The sequence below is a fragment of the Mercenaria mercenaria genome, chromosome 7 (genome assembly GCF_021730395.1).
Source record: "Mercenaria mercenaria strain notata chromosome 7, MADL_Memer_1, whole genome shotgun sequence".
NCBI lineage: Eukaryota > Metazoa > Mollusca > Bivalvia > Venerida > Veneridae > Mercenaria > Mercenaria mercenaria.
Genome location: NC_069367.1, coordinates 10832344 through 10850160, shown reverse-complemented (window position 1 = coordinate 10850160; position 17817 = coordinate 10832344). Strand labels below are relative to the sequence as shown.

The 17817-nt window shown below is 34.2% G+C and overlaps 1 protein-coding gene across 1 annotated transcript; it reads left to right on the top strand.

The window, feature by feature from the left end:
• Positions 1-222: 222 nt before the first annotated feature.
• LOC123555633 (uncharacterized) lies at positions 223-17547 on the top strand. Its single transcript, XM_045346227.2, has 6 exons — positions 223-376; positions 6895-7104; positions 8842-8969; positions 9145-9224; positions 10685-10918; positions 17430-17547. Exons 2-6 carry the CDS (start codon positions 6925-6927, stop codon positions 17459-17461), a joined length of 654 nt encoding a protein of 217 aa, XP_045202162.2. The 5' UTR covers positions 223-376; positions 6895-6924; the 3' UTR covers positions 17462-17547.
• Positions 17548-17817: the final 270 nt, after the last annotated feature.

Below are 17817 nucleotides of genomic sequence, written 5' to 3'. Positions count from 1 at the left end.
AGTATAAACTAAACTAATAAGTTTAAACTGAAATTAATGTTATCAACTTGCATCTTTCTGAAGACGAAAAGGATGGTGATATTTTCATCCATCAAACTGAGAATTTTTAATCACATTTATTGCAAATGTAGCAAAAATAATGTTAAAAGTAAACTTCTTTTCAGCTGCATAAATTATTGCTGATTATGTTAAATACGTAAAGTGATTGGTGCCATAATCATCAATTTTGTGCTCATGCAATAACTCGTCTGAATGCACACTTTTATATCATAGTGACTTTGTCAGATAATTAGATAAATAAAAGGAAATACTTGCAAGAAATTACAAATAATTACTGTCATCATTCTTCAAACCGTTGAAAAGATTGTATTACCAGGTAAGTGTGTGGATTTATTCGCTTTAATATATTTATAATTTAGCTGCCTTACATTAGTAAGATTTAGATTAAAGTTTAAAATAAAGTCATTTATCATTTACCTATATAAATTCTGTAAAAAAATATCCGAATTGTACCTTTTAAATTCCGTATTGTACATTTTATATCGTATGCTGCTGGACTTCTTTCATTAATATGCATGACCTGACACAATTCTATGAATAGCGCACATAAAATACTTCACATAGTTTCATTTTAATATCGATATACATTAAAGATTTCGTTAAATAACAAAACAACAAAACAAAACGGTAGATGTAGCTAGATCTGGGATTTTTTATTTGGCACTCGTGGATTGCGCGCCTGGTGAGATCCGATCTGGAATAAATCCACTCCTATTACATTTCGAAAATTTAGAAAGTCGAATTAATAACTAGAAATGTAGAACAAAGCAATTCAGTGAGTTTGACGCTTTTTTTAATTTACAAAATTATTTCGTGAAAGTCGTAAGATAGATAGAAAATATATTTTCTGCGTTCATCATGCTTTGAAGCACTAATTGTAAAAAAGAAGGATTTAAGTGAAACTCGTGCATTTTAATATAATTTTTATTGATCCTGACTGTTTCATATTTTATATTCTATCATTTTTGAAAACATTAGTCATACATATTTCTCGTAATTAAAACAGCTGGATTTTTGAAAGATAAGTTATCTTCTTCTGTTATGATGCAAAATAAGCTTGTTTGAAAGAGACCACTTTGTAGAGTGACAATAAAAGTTTTAATATGTACAGTGGCGCCCGCGTGTTGGTTCCCCGTGCACACGATTAAACCCTTGCGTGCCCCCCTTCATAAACGTTTCACGTTACACGCTTAGTTAATCGTGCAACCAATCAAATTAGTTTTAAACCGTGTAAGCGTGCGAAAGCGGGAGACGATTTTTTTTGCATTATACGCATGCGCAGCGTGTAGATTGGAGATGGTAAAGCGCACGCGCAGCTTGCGTCGTCTGCATGATGCCTGTGTATGATCACAAGTGGATGTTTTTAACTTTTGTTGCTTCCATTTCAAAGTTTAAATGGAATCAAAACATATTTACTAATTGGTCTTCCTTAATTACAGATTAAAACTTTGTCTTTAAGAACAAATATAAAAGTTGCTTTTTTTTATGTCATATCGTTTCGTTCTAAACAAGTGTTAAAATACATTTTTAATTCCATTTCAGTAAACTTCTCTATTATTTTAAACACAGACTGAACATACAAGCGCACAACAAAAATGAAATCAAAAGAAACATACTGTATATGAACAGATAATAAAAAGAAGTACAAGATGAAATTATCCATATATTTTCAAATGCCTCGGTGATGATCTTATACATTTTTAATGGATTTTGCTGCGTTTTTAATCCGCTGTTACAAGGATGAGTGTATACCTAGTTATCAAAATTATTCTTGTATGAAATATTTTAAATAACTTTTGAGGCTGAATAATTATAAATATTTAAATTACGCTGAGACTAAACTCTGTCACAGAATACAGGCTAGATTATTCACATTAGGGGAAAAATACAGTTTTTATACGGGAGCTAGATACATTTTTTTCTTCCTAGTATGTACTATAAACTCTCATCTGTCTAAAAATCAATAAAAAAGAACGGGAGAAATGCGTAACTTTATATTACAATATGTAATTTATTATTCAACTATAATATTCAACGAAAATCAGAAAATTTATCATAAGGCATGTCTCTAAAAATATCGTAATAAAAAGAAGAAACATAAGTTCTTTTCGCAAAATTGTACATACACTATCATAGTTACTAAAACTTATACGCATTTAAACATGCGCAGAATGCTACTCCCGCTAAAAAATGAATGAAAACCGTAATACCATCACCGTCCAAAGCTGGGCGCCAAATGTCAAAGGGTGAGAAAAATGTGCAGCCAGACCAGGACTCAAACCTGGGGGCCTCATAATACTGTTCTGATGCTCTACTGACTGAGCTACATGGCCGTCTACATTCTTTCTTGCTGTTTTAATATTCAAGTCCTATACCATAACATACAATACCGGAATTCGGTCTAGAGTAGAGATCCGGGCTACTCCAATTTGATGTGATCCTAGGAAATATTGAGATATTTTTTCATAACCTTAGGACAGCCAGGACATATTTATGCAATCTCGCCAGGCATATATATATATATGTTTTTGACAACACAAAAAGTGAGTCACTCAACCTTAAGCTTTTTGCGGAAGAAAAGAAAATGAAAGTAGAAATGCTAAGCTTGAAAACGAAAGCCATATTTGATTCGTAGATAGTCAGGGGTCACGCGCAGGGGTCACCCCATCTGGATGCTCATGGTAACAAATTGAAACTAAAATTACCTGGGCTTTAGTACGGCATGTCAGCTTTTCATCTACAAAATGATAGTTGAGCTCAGATACCCACAAATCCCAAATGGGTCCGTCACGGACCAAGGGTACACTGATAATTTTAGAACTTCATCAAATCATTCAAAAGGTTGTTTTTGATGTTGTCTGAGAGTGTCTGTATACATGTATGCCTTGGATTTAAGATATAACCATATTTGAGAACTGCAGACCTAGACATTTCAGAAATATTTTCAAAATTAATTTTGTGTAATAAATGTTGATTCTATGGAAGCGTGAAAGGGTCATCAGACGCTAATATGTTTTATTACGTTAAGGCTGCGGAAAGGATATGGCCAATAGCCCCATGACGTGTTTGTAAAATAAACTGCATTTAAACAAATCTGTATTAAACCACATACGCATGTTTAACAGTTTCAAATGCTATAAATACGTCAAAATATAACTATTCAACTAATAATGTCGAAATTTTTCTCCTTTCTTTTCCGAGGTGAAGGTCACGATTGACTGGTTTACAATATGGTCATTCAATTTCATTAGCATGCAGCTTGTTAAAATAAATGATGGAAAAGTACCGGTCAACATCAAAATGCTTCCGGTGAATTGAAAGAAAGGCAGAGAAACGAATTGTCGACTTATTTTTGGGGTACATTATAACCCTAAAGTACGTCACTTGTATAGTTATTTGAAAACATGTCCCCAAAGGCAAAATTCGCAGTGTTCGAAATTGAAACTTCACAAATTTATGTGCTGGTGTAATCAAAAATAAACCCCAGATGTGTGTTTAAAGGTGCTGATTTGACTGTGATTTTTTTCTAAACCAGAGCGCTAGATAATTTTTTTGGCCAATGAGTATTTACTCAACATATTTTATTGTGAATGAGTAAAATGGTAATATCTGAAATTGACTACAAGTAATTTTACTCTTAAAAATTTATAAATGTGAAAAAAAAACAGAAATCAGTTTTATAACATATTTATTGGGTGTAACACCCATGCATTTGTTTGCAGTTTAGTTTCAATTCATCATTTAAGTTAATTTGCTTCTTTTTTTCCCTTGGCTTGCTTTGGCTTCACACTCACTACCGAATTGTTCACTTATACATTCTTAGAAAGAGACATTTTTGTTTATTCCACACTGGAAGTTGATATTTTAAATCAACGCCACTTTAAAATACACTACCGTACCATCAGTATTAATTCCCAACTATTTGTAAACACAGACATTGATTGTAAAAAATAGTTTAACCTAGCTAGGTTTATAGAGTACCATTCAATGCGTGTTTATGTTCAATGTGGGAGAATTATAATTATAATACTGACTGTGCTCATGTTACATGAAGCATCCAGACGATTCAGATTTTGTTTACGCCAATAAAAAGTCATTGCGTGCATTTCTGTTATTTCATATAGATCTACGTTTTTATATGCTTAAAAATTATCAGACATGCATATATGCATTATTTCCACAGGTGCTAGACACATAACCAAATATTTTACATATATAGGCCTATAAGTAAAATATTTGGTTATGTGTCTAGCACCTGTGCATTACTTCAAAGCGTAATTTACACTTTTTTTATATATATGATCTGCCTACTGTGTGTGCTCTACTGGGTGAAGTTCTGTAAAACAGCTTCCCTTGACCAGTGTTGACACTTTAGCTGTTTAGAGTAATATAGATCTACGCCCCTGCACTGGTATCACTATTTGAAGGCTTAGCATCATGAAAAATGGAATACATACACTTAAAAAGTAAAATGAGGTACAGTACCTACCGCAGAACTAGTAAAACCAACATGAATATTTCACATTTTCAACAGCTGATGACAACACCTTCGTTGACCGCAAATGGTGTAAAATTATTAAAGGGAAGTCACCACTGTTAGTCAATTTGATTGTAATTACATTTGCGCGCTTGTATTAAAAATCTTTCAAATGCGCGAAATTATGTGAGATACACTGAAGCTATATTTTATATCTGTGTTTATCATACTGTACATAGTGCTCAATAAAATCAAGCGTAACTTTAGTTACATTTCAACACTTACTGATGGAATGCGAATCCAAATTCTTGGCGATATAGAATTTCAGGGTCGCCGCTTTGATAAGCAGTGGAACTGCCGTCTTTTTATGACGTAGACAATATCTACTATATCCTGTCTACACTACTTTCCGGGTATACTGTTTACAAAAAAAAAAAATCTTTACGGAAATGATCAAAAAGATAAATTTCAAATCAAAAATAAAATTTGAAAGAAATATCATATATCTTTCAAACTAGAACAGTAAGCCGATGAACACTTAAATCCATTGCACGCTGAGCATGCGTATTTAAACTGCTCGGTTTTGCACGCTGGGCATGCGCATTTAACCTTCTCGGTTTGGCACGCTGGGCATGCGCAGGGGAACATTTATTTGCGCGACAGCGCACGCTGCACGCTGAGTATGCGCTATAACTATTTCTCGTTTATGCACGCGTTTCTAACCGTGCAACACGTTTCACGTTTCGCCTTCAACACGCGAGTTGCTCGCGTTATCTCGCAAACTCGGGGAACAAACTTGCAGGCGCCACTGTATTATGCAATTTCTACTAAGTCCTTGACAGGGATTTACAAATGCTTCATCATTTAAAACAATAGATAAAAAATGGGGAAAACAATACCGACAATTGCTGTATAATCGTTATTTGACTCCCTAAATAAAGATGGATGCATATTTCAAAGCGCAGTCACAATCTATTATACATTTACTATCCAGTACAATAATGGAGATCTGATGATAGATAACAGTTTCATGATTGCTATATACATGTATATTATGTTGATAAAAACAAGTTTTGTTCTGGTTCATCTGTAAATAGCTAGGTTTGTATCACGAATTTCCTACATATAAAGGTAACACGATCTCCGTTGTAATTGTCTTGATGGTCTAACATTGGATCACGGTTCTTGCAAATGCCACAACTGTAAGAAAATAGTTCAAGCAAAATTTTTCAAACAATATCAAGGCTATTTTATACATCTTTTTTAAAATCGAAACATTTTCAAAGTTTGATATGCATGTCTGTGCATAAGATATATAAATATATAATAACATGACACATAACACATGCTGTTCTTCAGCGCAACAGTACAATCAACAGAAGACTTAACGTTCACATCCTCAAATCATTTTCTTAACGTCGATGGGAGAGAGAAACAGGAAATTCAGTATTCAATATTAAAAGATAAAACATAAAATTGTATAAGAGGGTCCTACAAAAAGTTCTGGCACAAGTGGGTTTTCCAGACATTTTTAAAACGCTTCATTGCACTTAAATGGTGTGTCCGATAGCTAACGATATCAGTTTATTTCGTGCAAAATTCTCTTGCGAAGAGAACAATAATTTCGATGAAGTGGTTGTACGCAAGTTTCTTCAATGATAGTCGGCCAGTCGTTCAAGTACCTTGTCCATCTGGTCATACAGTCACTGGGCGATTCTACAAGAACTCTAAACTGAAGAATGTGAAAGAAACATCCAAGAAAGGAGGTCAGAAGTTTACCTCATACATGACAACGCATCCTCTCATAAGTGTGAGTTTTGCTTCTGAAAAGGAGGAAGTTGTAAACCATCCGCCTCATTCACCTGACCTGAGTTCCTGTGACTTTTTCTATTTCCAAGGCTTAGAAATGCTTTCTGGAAAGAAATATAAGTGCAGAACTTCTCTTGGCACAGCCATTTATCAGTGTTACCAGCATATACCAAAAAAAAAAAAAAAAACATCAACAACTATTTACCTGCTTTTCGTGATTGGGTAAAAAGGTTACAAAAATGTATTTCGGTAAAGGTGGAATACTCTGAAGGTGTGTAATAACAATAATTTGGACTAAACTTAGCACTTAAGAAATCCGAACTCATGACAGAACTTTGTACAGGACCCTCGTATTAAGTTGATCTGCTAGAGTTAAAAAATGAACATATTTAGTGCATTTTGGTTATATCTAATATGTTACATGTATTTTAACACATGCACAATGGCACGACCAGAAGACATTCTATTTTGTCACGTTTTATTACGGCAGATAATGAATATCCAATTACAAGGTACGAAAAACACCTTTTATTTTTCATTTTTCAAAGTAAATAGAACTGTACAGAGCTGAAGGACTCATGATGGAATTAAAGGCGCTGATGGCTCTTGCTGTTCTCTCCTTCGCTTATGGCGAAATTCGGCCGGAAAAGAAGATACTACCATTTGCGTCCAGAACTTACAGCAGTAGATTCTCTGGAGATGTGAAAGAAATATTAAAGATACCACCTGCTCCAATGCCTGGCTTCAATCTTTTACCTGTGAGTACTTTCTTATTTTGAAGCGTGAGAGTTAGACGTTTCTTAGACGTTTTTCTTTTTCCGCGACTTTAGAGTTATAGGAAAACGACCGCAAGAGATTTCAAACATGTTATTTTTTCTACTGGAATGTTGAAGATAGTAGGAGTTTATCCCTCACACGATATATTACTTGATATTCGTCTGAATCAAAAAAGACGTACGCAATTATTGCTTTTTAATGTGTTTATTATTTTTTTTTTTTTTTTTGGGGGGGGGGGGGGGGGGGGGGGGGGGGGGGGGGGGGTGGGGGGGGGGGGGGGGGGGGGGGAGGAATTATCACCACACCGACAGAATTATAGGCTAAATGGCGACTTTCTAGCTTTATTGATGGAGTCAGAGTCCAGGTGCCCCTCCGTGCATTATTACTAGAGGTAGTTTGATTTACAGTTCGTTCTGTTAGTTTCTATCTAAAAACAACTTTAAGGAAAAATATCTCACAGGAAAATCCACGCCTCCGCAAACTGCAATCCATTGCAGTGCACGTACTGACGTGCACACGGCCAGTCCATTTGACCGGCTTTCCTTCAGCAACTTCATTTCTCATGTTTATAATGGTTATCATTTTTATACACATCGTGTTATAAACGGAAAGTGTGTGTGTTTGTGTGTGTGTGTGTTCTGGTTTAACGTCTTTTTCAATAATTTTTCAGTCATATAAACGACGGTGTCTACTTGTAGCAGTGACCACAATGCCAAACTTTATACTGCTGCCTCACTGGAATATCACGCCGCAGACACGTGGCATGATATCCCACTCAGTCACATTATACTGACACCGGACTGACCATTCCTAGCACTATACCCTTAATGCTGAGCGCAAAGCAAAGAAGCTGCTAGTAGCATTTTTTGCCTCACTGGAATATCACGCCGTAGAAACGTAGCATGATGCCCCACCCAGTCATATTATACTGACACCGGGCTGACCAGTCCTAGAGCTATACCCTTAATGTTAAGCGCCAAGCGAGGAAGCTGCTAGTACCTTTTTTACGTCCTTGTTAAGACGCGGTCGGGGATCGAACCCACGACCTCCCGCACTCGATTCGAACGCTCTACCGCTATACCTCTAGGCTTCCGAGGCTGTATAAATGGAAAGAGAACGTGGACAGTATACAAAGTGAAAGTTAAAAGCAAGATTTAAAATGAAAGTTAAAAGCAAGACTTACTTTCGGGAAACTCTTCTTCAAACAAGCAACCGTTTTCTCTATGCTCGAGGCCTTTATGTTTGTTTTTTTTTTTCGTTTTTTTAAACAAAGAAAAAAAAAAGACTTCGTCCTGTATTTGAGCATAATCAAGGGGTCTTGATTTAGAAAAGCTAGGTAGAAGTATGTTCTTCAAAAGAATTGCAACAGATCTTTGCATATCTTTATCTTTCAAGTTAGATAAAGAATTTAAACACGTTTCACGTTTCTGTTTAATTCAGTACAAATGTCACCTGAAGGGAGTAATAAATAAGTTTGCTAAATGAGTTCAGTAAGGTTACTTACATATTTACCAGACTAGTGATAAGAGGTAGTGTAATTTGCCGGCTGTTGTGGCTCAGGCTCTTTGTTTTGGATTTCTAAAATATAGATTTGTAAATTAACTGTAGATTCGTAAAAAAATCAACGGTTATTAAAATATAAAGTCAACAGTATAATGGTTTATGAAATGTATCGTAGTTTATATTTTTTCAGTTTCAAAAATGTATTTTTATTTTAGTGGCTCGGCCCATGGTTTTATCAGTATCATAAAGCTCCATGCAGCTGGGCTATGTCTGAAGAGTTCACAGACTTTACCCATATTATGGAACTAGAGGGAACGAATGTAATACTCCAGGACACCATGAGGTATGTATAAATATAGTATAAAGAGGTATTAAACAAATTAAAGCAAAAAGCGTAAATAAAATGAACGCAAGTGTGACTCGCTTTCTGATTATACGTACATATAAAGTAACATAACAAAATAATCTTTATGCATATTGTTAAACATATATTTGGCCTCCACTTCATTTCATTTCAGGAGTCGTGGTCTATGCAATTCAGTTACATCAATACTGTCTGTCACAGGCCCAGGGGAGTTCCTAGGCAAGGATCTTGTTGGTAAAGTTCATTTAAACTTTTATTTCAAATTATTCTCGATCCGCTTACTGTTCTCTGTTTATTCGAAGGGGATGTCCGTGGCTGTAATTTTGAGCGCGTTGAGTTCGATTCATTCCTCACCTAAGGATTAAAATTCGTCTGGAATATTCGCTTTTAATATTATACCATACTCAAGGAACACATTCATTCTTCATGCACAATACTACCTCGATGGGGGAACTCTGGGTCTTCCCTGCCATCAAAATATCGCCTTAGATCTAAATTGTATAACCCAGCATAGAACAATAAGTTCATCTTTAATTTTACAGAAGTAATCTGCAGAACATATACAGTTTCACATTAAATATACACATATATCTAAAGCACACATATGGTAATGGATGTACTTAATGAAACTTTTTATCGGTCAGCCTATATTCGCAAATATTTATTACACATGATGCAGTCTTTATATTTTACTATCATTGGTGTTTTAATTCTCTGAGACTAAAATATATCCTTTGCATTATGAATTCAGATAACCCTTCAGAGTAGTCTTTATTAGTAACAAAAGTGCAAAATAGTCCGTAAATCACAAGCTAGTACTTGTATAAGGAAAACAACACATTATTAATTTCAATATTACCGGAATATTTTACAGGAACATTTTCAAATTAATGTGAAATCTTCAAAGTATATTCCACTTTACATAAATGCATTTAAAATTTTAGTTGATGTAAAGCATAGCTCGACTGTAAAAGTATTTTTTCTTAGAAAACTAAGTCTGCTTTAAAAATACTTTATAATTTAATAAGCTTATACGAATGAATGAACGTTTTGAGTTTCGAATGGCTTTTTGCATTCTTTAATTGTTTGTTTCTGAAGAGGCCTACTTCAAACGTCTGCAATAATCGTAATTTTATGTACTACTTAATAAGTTTTTCGGTTAGAAAATGTCACAATATTTAAAGAGTTTGTTTTTGTCTGACATCTTGGATATCGCATAATATATATTATATACATATATGATTGTATGACTTACAACGAATTTTGCCAAGGGTAAACTTAAACTTATATTACGGTTAGAATGAATGAATGAGTTTTACGGCGAATCGGCTCAAAAAGGCCGTATGTCGCCGAGCATATGACGGTTAGCGTATACAACAGAATTTATATTAAACACCACTACCGTATGTACAAGTACACTTGTGTAAAAGGGTATCATGAACCGATAGCCATAGACTAGCTCCAATACTGTAATATATTACTTTTCATTTTCATCTTTAAAGACGTAAATGTAGCCAGTCTATATCCCCTTTCCAGTATTATGATATAACTTTCAGTTCTCTTGAAATATCTTTAAAATAAACTTTGCATTATATTGATGAAGGAAAAAATAAAAGCCTGAAATATTGTGACAAATTCTTTATTGGCAATGTGATCGCTAGTCATTTTTGTGTAAATCTACTTCTACATTTTAGGCATTAATTGGAGTGGTCCATTAATTGTAGTTGCGACGGACTATAAAAGTTTTTCTGTTGATTGGGGATGCACAAAAATGTCGGTATTTGATAACAGATGTGAAGATCCTTATGTATACATTAACACTAGGCAGCGGAAACCTTCAGCAAGAGTCCTAAGACGCATAGAAATGGCTCTCCGTGACGTATGGGGTATCTCGGTAAGGCAGTTGACGAAAATACTGCATGGAAGGCGTAAGTATTCTAATGGAAGTATCTAATGATTGTTGTTTGGTATATTTTAAGGTAGTTCTTCGCGTTCGAAATTTCTTTCTACAATGTAGAATTTGATGAAACTTTTATTTTTCGAAACTTCAGAATATGCTCGTAAAATTCGGCAAATATAAAACAAAAGGTCGTGTGCTTGATGTTTTTGCTCGACTAAATGCCAAAAAAAAAAAAGAAGACTGCACACAAGATTTATATAATTGTTATTTATCAGTATTCAGAATTTGTTTACATTTTCGCTTATAGATTATTTCTACAATATAGAATTTACTGAAACTTAAATACACATACGATCTATAATGTAATGAAATAAAAGGTATAGTTCCGAGTGCATGCTTCCTTTTAAATATATCTTGAGACTAAAGTAATTCGAATGTTTCAACTGACGTCTAGACATTATTTGGAACTATTGGACGTTTCAAACCTTTTAATATCAGATTTAATCTGTAGAAATATAACAATATTTCCAATCAATCAATTTACTAATTGGTTGCTATTTAGTTCTGACTTTCCCTGATAAATTCTAGGCCAAGTTCGTAAATGGGTCATCTTGAGTCAAAAACTAGGCCACTAGGTCAAATCAAAGAAAAACATTGTGTATGCGATAGAGGCTGTATTTTTCAATTGATCTTCATGAATCTTAGTCATTATGATTGCCTTGATAAAATCTAGATCGAGTTCGAAAATGGATCACCTGGGGACAAAGGCTAGGTCAGTATGTCAAATAAAATAAAAAACATTGTGTATGCGACAGAGGCTGTATTTTTCAACTGATCTTCATGAAATTTTGTAAGAATGATTGCTTTGATGAAATTTAGGCCAAGTTTGAAAGTGGGTCATCTGGTGTTAAAAACTAGGTCACTAGGACAAATCAAAGAAAAACATTGTGTATACATTGGGTTCTATATTTTTCAATTGATCTTCAAGAAGTTTAATCAGAATGGTTGCCTTGATAAAATCTAGGTCAACTTCGACTTTGGGTCATTTTGGTTAATAGGTTATATCAAGGAAAAACTTGTGTATGCAATACGGACTGCATTTTACACTAAATCTTCAAGACATTTTGTCAGAATGATTACCTTGATGAAATCTGGGCCAAGATTGTAAATGGATTACCTAGGGTCAAAAACAAGGTCACTAGGTCAAATCAAAGGAAAACCTTGTGTATGCGATAGAGGCTGTATTTTCAGTTGATTTTCATGAATATTAATCAAAATGATAACCTTGATAAAATCTAGGCTGAGTTTGAAAATGGGTAATTTTGGATCAAAAACTAGGTCACTAGGTCAAATCAAAGAAAAACCTTGTGTATCCGATAGAGGCTGTATTTTTCAATTGATCTTCATGAAATTTTGTCAGAATGATTGCCTTAATATAATCTATGCTAGGTTCGAAAATAGGTCATCTGGGATCAAAAAATAGGTTAATAGATCAAATAAAAAAAAAATATTGTGTATGCGGTAGAAGCTGATTTATTTCAATCGATCTTCATGAATTTTGGTCAGAATGATTGCCTTGATAAAATTTAGGTCAAATCTGAATATGGGTTATCTTAGGTCCAAAACTAGGTGACTAGGTCATATCAAAAATAAAACTTGTGTATGCAATAGGGACTGCATTTTACAAGGAATCTTCATGAATTTGATCAGAATGTTTGTCTGGATGCAATCTACAGATCAGCTCATGCGGAAAACCCCTTTACTCGATCCTCGGAGGATGGCCAAAACGAGTACCAAGGCTCCGACTCGAACTTTCTTCGAGTAAGCTAGTTTCCTTCAAGGAATTCCGCTGTCTGACTCCGAGGATTTATGCGAAGTCACTCGAAGGAAATCCTCGGAGTGACTCGCGATGAAATCCAATTAGCGGAATACACATTTGTTTGGTTTCTTTTGTTCCCGAGTCACTTGACGGAATTCCTTCAAGTGCCTCCGAGACGAATAAATAATTACCTATAAAAATTTAATTGGGTGTTCGAGTACCTTCGATGACATATTTCAGATTACATGGAACAAGATAATTATATTTTACGTAGTGATGCGTGAAAAAAAACTAAGTAACTTATGAATAATTATAATAGTATCTTTCTATTTTACATTAAAATAAACCAGATTTTTCTGTTCATTTTTAATATTTTATGATTTTTGAGTGGATATGGCAGCAATTATTTTCCCTTTTTATACTTCCTTCCAAATAAATAAATGAAAGACCATTCATAAAGATAATTATTCCTTTTCCCTATAATTCGCAATAAAGATATCACTATTCTTAAAGTTTATCTAGTTCTATATTGTTCTTAATTTAGTTCAATTTACATAAATCTGTTTCTGAATTTAATTTGCACTGTTAGAACCTATTTCAATATGACATTTAACAAATCACTATTCTTTAACACCGGTTATTTGAAAGTTCGTTTATTTTTATACAGTTCTTAAATTTTGTCCATTTTACATAATTTATTTCTTATTTCAACATCATACGTAACAATTAACTTTTTAGCGGGTGTTATTTTAAAGGTTATCTAGTTATGCATTATGCTTAATTTAATACATTTTACATAACTGTTTGTTTTTTTTTTCTAAATTTAATTCACAGTCAGAAATTATTTCAATATCAAAATTTAACAAATCACTTTTCTTTACCGGTGGTCATTTGAAAGTTTATTTATTTTTATATGATTAATAATTTAATCCATTTTACAGAAATATGCTGCTTAATCTAATTCGTATAGTCAGAAACTATTTCAATATCAAAATTCATAAATTTTAAACAGTAAAAAGAACAAGTTATATCATATAAAAAAATCCATAAAGGAAAGGAATATTGCCTCGGAGTTTCGTGACATCATCTCGCGTCACTCGAAATGGCCGATTAGTTGTTTATTACAGACTCAGAGTCGCGCGGAGTGGCCATAAAATACCGGAAATCATTAGTGTTACCTGTATAATTTCGACTCGGAGTTCCGTCAAGAAATTTCTCGGAGTGATTTGACGAAATTCCGCTAAAGTAATAAAACTATAAAAATCGGTACTCCGAGTCAGAATAAGACAGTACCGAGGAATTCATCGCTATTCAAGACTTTTCCTTTAAGGAAAAACCGAAAGTGGGTTTTTCGCGTGAGCTGATCTGTAGTTCAGTTTGAATGCGGGTCCTGTGGTGTCAAAAATAAGGTCACCCGGGCAAATTAAAAAAAAAACCTTGTGTACGCAATAGGGGCTGCATTTTACTCTGGAAATAAAACCTTGTGTATGCGATAGAGGCCGTATTTTTCAACTGATCTTCATAAAATTTTGTCAAAAGGATTGCCTTGATGAAATCTAGGTTAAGTTTAAAATCGTTATCTAGGGTCAAAAATAGGTCACTAGGTCAAATCATGGAAAAACGTTTAGTATGCAATAGGGGCCGCATTTTACACTGGAATTTCATAAAGTTTAGAAAGAATAGTTGCCTTGATGATATCTAGGTCAAGTTCGAATATGGGTAAACTGGGGTCAAGAACCAGGTCACAAGGTCAAATTAAAGAAAAACATTGTTTAGGCGATAGAGGCAATTTTATTTAATTGCTATTCATGAAATTTAGTCAGAATGATAGCCATGATGAAATCTAGGTCAGATTCGAATATGGGTCACATGGGGTCAAAAACTATGTCACTAGGTCAAATCAAAGAAAATAATTGTTCGCCTCAAGATTTTGCCCCACTTTTAATGAACATTTTTCAAAATATTTGTTTCCATGAAATCTCTAGGTCAAACAAGTTAACACTGTTATGGTGTGTTTCTAAGGTGAGCAACCTAGGCTATCTTGGCTCTCTTGTTTAAATACTTTTCCGGAATCATCAGTCTGATAGTTTTCATCATCAATGATATAAATGAAGAATATTTTTTTTAAAATAACGCCAGTGCAGCGCTAGCTGGGTGTCACAACATACTTTTATTGCAAACATGTACAGATCAGCTCACACGGAAAACCCATTATACAAAGCGAGTAATAAGGCTCCGGCCCGAAGTTTCTTCGAGTCAGCCAGTTTCCGTCAAAGAATTTCGCTGTCTGACTCCGAGGATTTATGCGAAGTTACTCGAGGGAAATTCTCGGAGTGACAAGAGATGAAATTCATTTAACAAAAGACACACCTGTATTGTTTTTTTTTGTTCTCGAGTCATTTTACGGAATGCTTTCGAGTGACTCCGAGACGTAAAAATAATTACCTATACAAATTCAGTTTGGTTTTCGAGTACCTTCGAGGACAGATTTCAGATTATATGGAGCAATGTAATTATATTTTTCGTAGTGATACGCAAAAACTTAATACATTTTATGACTACTTTTAGAGCGGATACGGCAGCAATTACTTTATTTTAGTCCACCTGTCACGTAGTGACAGGGTGAGCTTTTGTGATCGCATTTTGTCCGTCGTCCGCCGTCACAATTTCTTCTGAACACGATAGAGACCACATTTTGCAATCAATTTTGACCAAACTTGCACAAAACTTGTATTGGCATATTGTCTTGGTTCCTTTCGAAAACTGACCAGATCCAATCATCGGTTTTAAAGTATTGGGCCCTTAAACGGCCAAGATTTACTATTTTTGGCTAGTGAACACGACAGAGACCACCTTTTGCAATCGACTTTAATCAAATTTGCACACGCCAAAATATGCTATTTTTGGCTTGTGAACACGATAGAGACCACATTTTGCAATTAACTTTAATCAAACTTGCACACAACTTATACTGGCATAATATCTCAGTTCCTTTCGAAAACTAGCTAGATCCCATTATGGGTCAAGGCTTGTTACCCCATACAGGGCCAAAGTTTGCTATTTTGGCTTCTGCAGCTATACAGAGACTTCATTCATGGTTTGATTTGACATAAACTTGCAAAATATCTTCAAAAACAATGAATCTTAGATTCCATGATGAACCTGTTAAATTGAATTATAGGTTCCGGAGTTACGGCCCCTGATTTATCCCTGAAAGAGCCAAATTGTTAATGTTTACATTGTGAACACGATAGAAGTGGCATTTTATATCTAATTTTTACAACACTTACACACAACTTAAGTCACAATAAGATCTCAGTTCTTTTCGAAAACCGGCTAGATTCCAGCATCGGTTCTGGAGTTACTACCCTGAAGCATAATTTTCTAGTTTGGCCCTTTCAGCCATAAGGTTTCATTTGTGCCTTGTTTGTTCACGCTCTTATTCAATTGATGTGCATGAAACTTGGTCAGAATGTTTGTGCATATGAAATTTTGCATGAAGTTTTATCTGGGTCATGTTGGGTCAAAAACTAGTTCACAAGGTAAAATCAAAGATTTAGCTTGTTTACACTCAAGAGGCTGCGTTTTCGGTCCAATCTTAATGAAATTTGGTCAGAATATTTGTCTCCATGAAATCACTAGGTAAAACATGTCTATACTGTATTGTGTGTTACTCAGGTGATCGACTTAAGGCCGTCTTGGCCTTTTTGTTTATAATTCCTTTTAGATAAATAAATGAAAGACCAATTTCATATTGAAAATTAACCATTTCTCTGAATAATATTTTTTAGGTACCATTTTTTTAAAAAAAGGTCACTATTCTTTTACGGCCATTACTTTAAAGTTTATCTAGCTTTATATAGTTCTTAATTTATTTCAATTTACATATCTGTTTCTGAATTTAATTTACACTGTCAGTAATATACCTAACGAATCACTATTCTCTAACTCCAGTTATTTGATAGTTTGTTTGGCTATATAATTTTCTTAACATTTAGTCCATTTTACATAATTCATTTCTTAGTCATAAAGATTTAAGTAAAAAGAACAAGCTAATTATATAAAAAGAGATCCATCAATGTCAGGGAATACTGCCTCGGAGTTTCGTGAAATCCCCTCGCGTCGCTCGAAATGACATATATGTTGTTTATTACAGACACGGAGTCGTGCGGAGTGGTCATAAAATACCGGAAATCATTTAAGTGCATAAATTCGACTCGGAGGTCCATCAAGTGATCTCTCGGAGTGACTCGCCGAAATTCCGCTAAAGTAATACAACTATAACATAACTCCGAGTCAGTAAAAATAAGGCAGTACTCGAAGAAATTCTTCGCTATGCAAGAACTTTCCTTCGAGGAAAAATGGAAAGTGGGTTTTCTGCGTGTCACTGAGCTGATCTGAATATTACTGACAAGATGCGAAAGCGTAAAAAAATGATTAATTCCAGTTTCAATTAATGCCACACTGACGTCAGAGACTTTTAGTATCAAAATACAGACTATAGTTTACTAAATCACACTTGGCATCAAATATTATTCCTATATTATGCTTGCCCCTCTGGGCTTTTCAGCACGTGCAAATTGATGAACAGTAACAAAAACAAGGACGGTCTTTGAAAATTATTTAAACAAACCTATCTGCATTTAGAAATATTATACCTGACTCTTTATAACACATTTGACATAAAATATTAAATATGCTTTTCTCTCTTTTTATAAAGCTTGCTCTTCTGGAAGGAAAAAGATTGGATGAGTACACATAAATTTGAAGCTTCAGAAGAACAAATATAGTCTTCGATTAAATTGTCACAAAATATAACAATAAAATGTAAATGTAAATGACTGTTTCCAGACTTTTTATATTTTATCTTACACATGTAATTTGTTGTCCATCTACTGTTATCTATTGATTTTCATTCTGTACGTTGTAGTTCTGAATGTTTGATTAACCAGATGTATTACTTTAGCGGAATTCGACGAGTCACTCCGAGAAAACACTTGACTGAAAATGATTTAACGTGCCAGACGTTTTAGCATCATGTTTTATTCTTTACAATGATAGTAACATTGTATAGTAACATTGTTGTATTCAAATAATAATTTATAGCA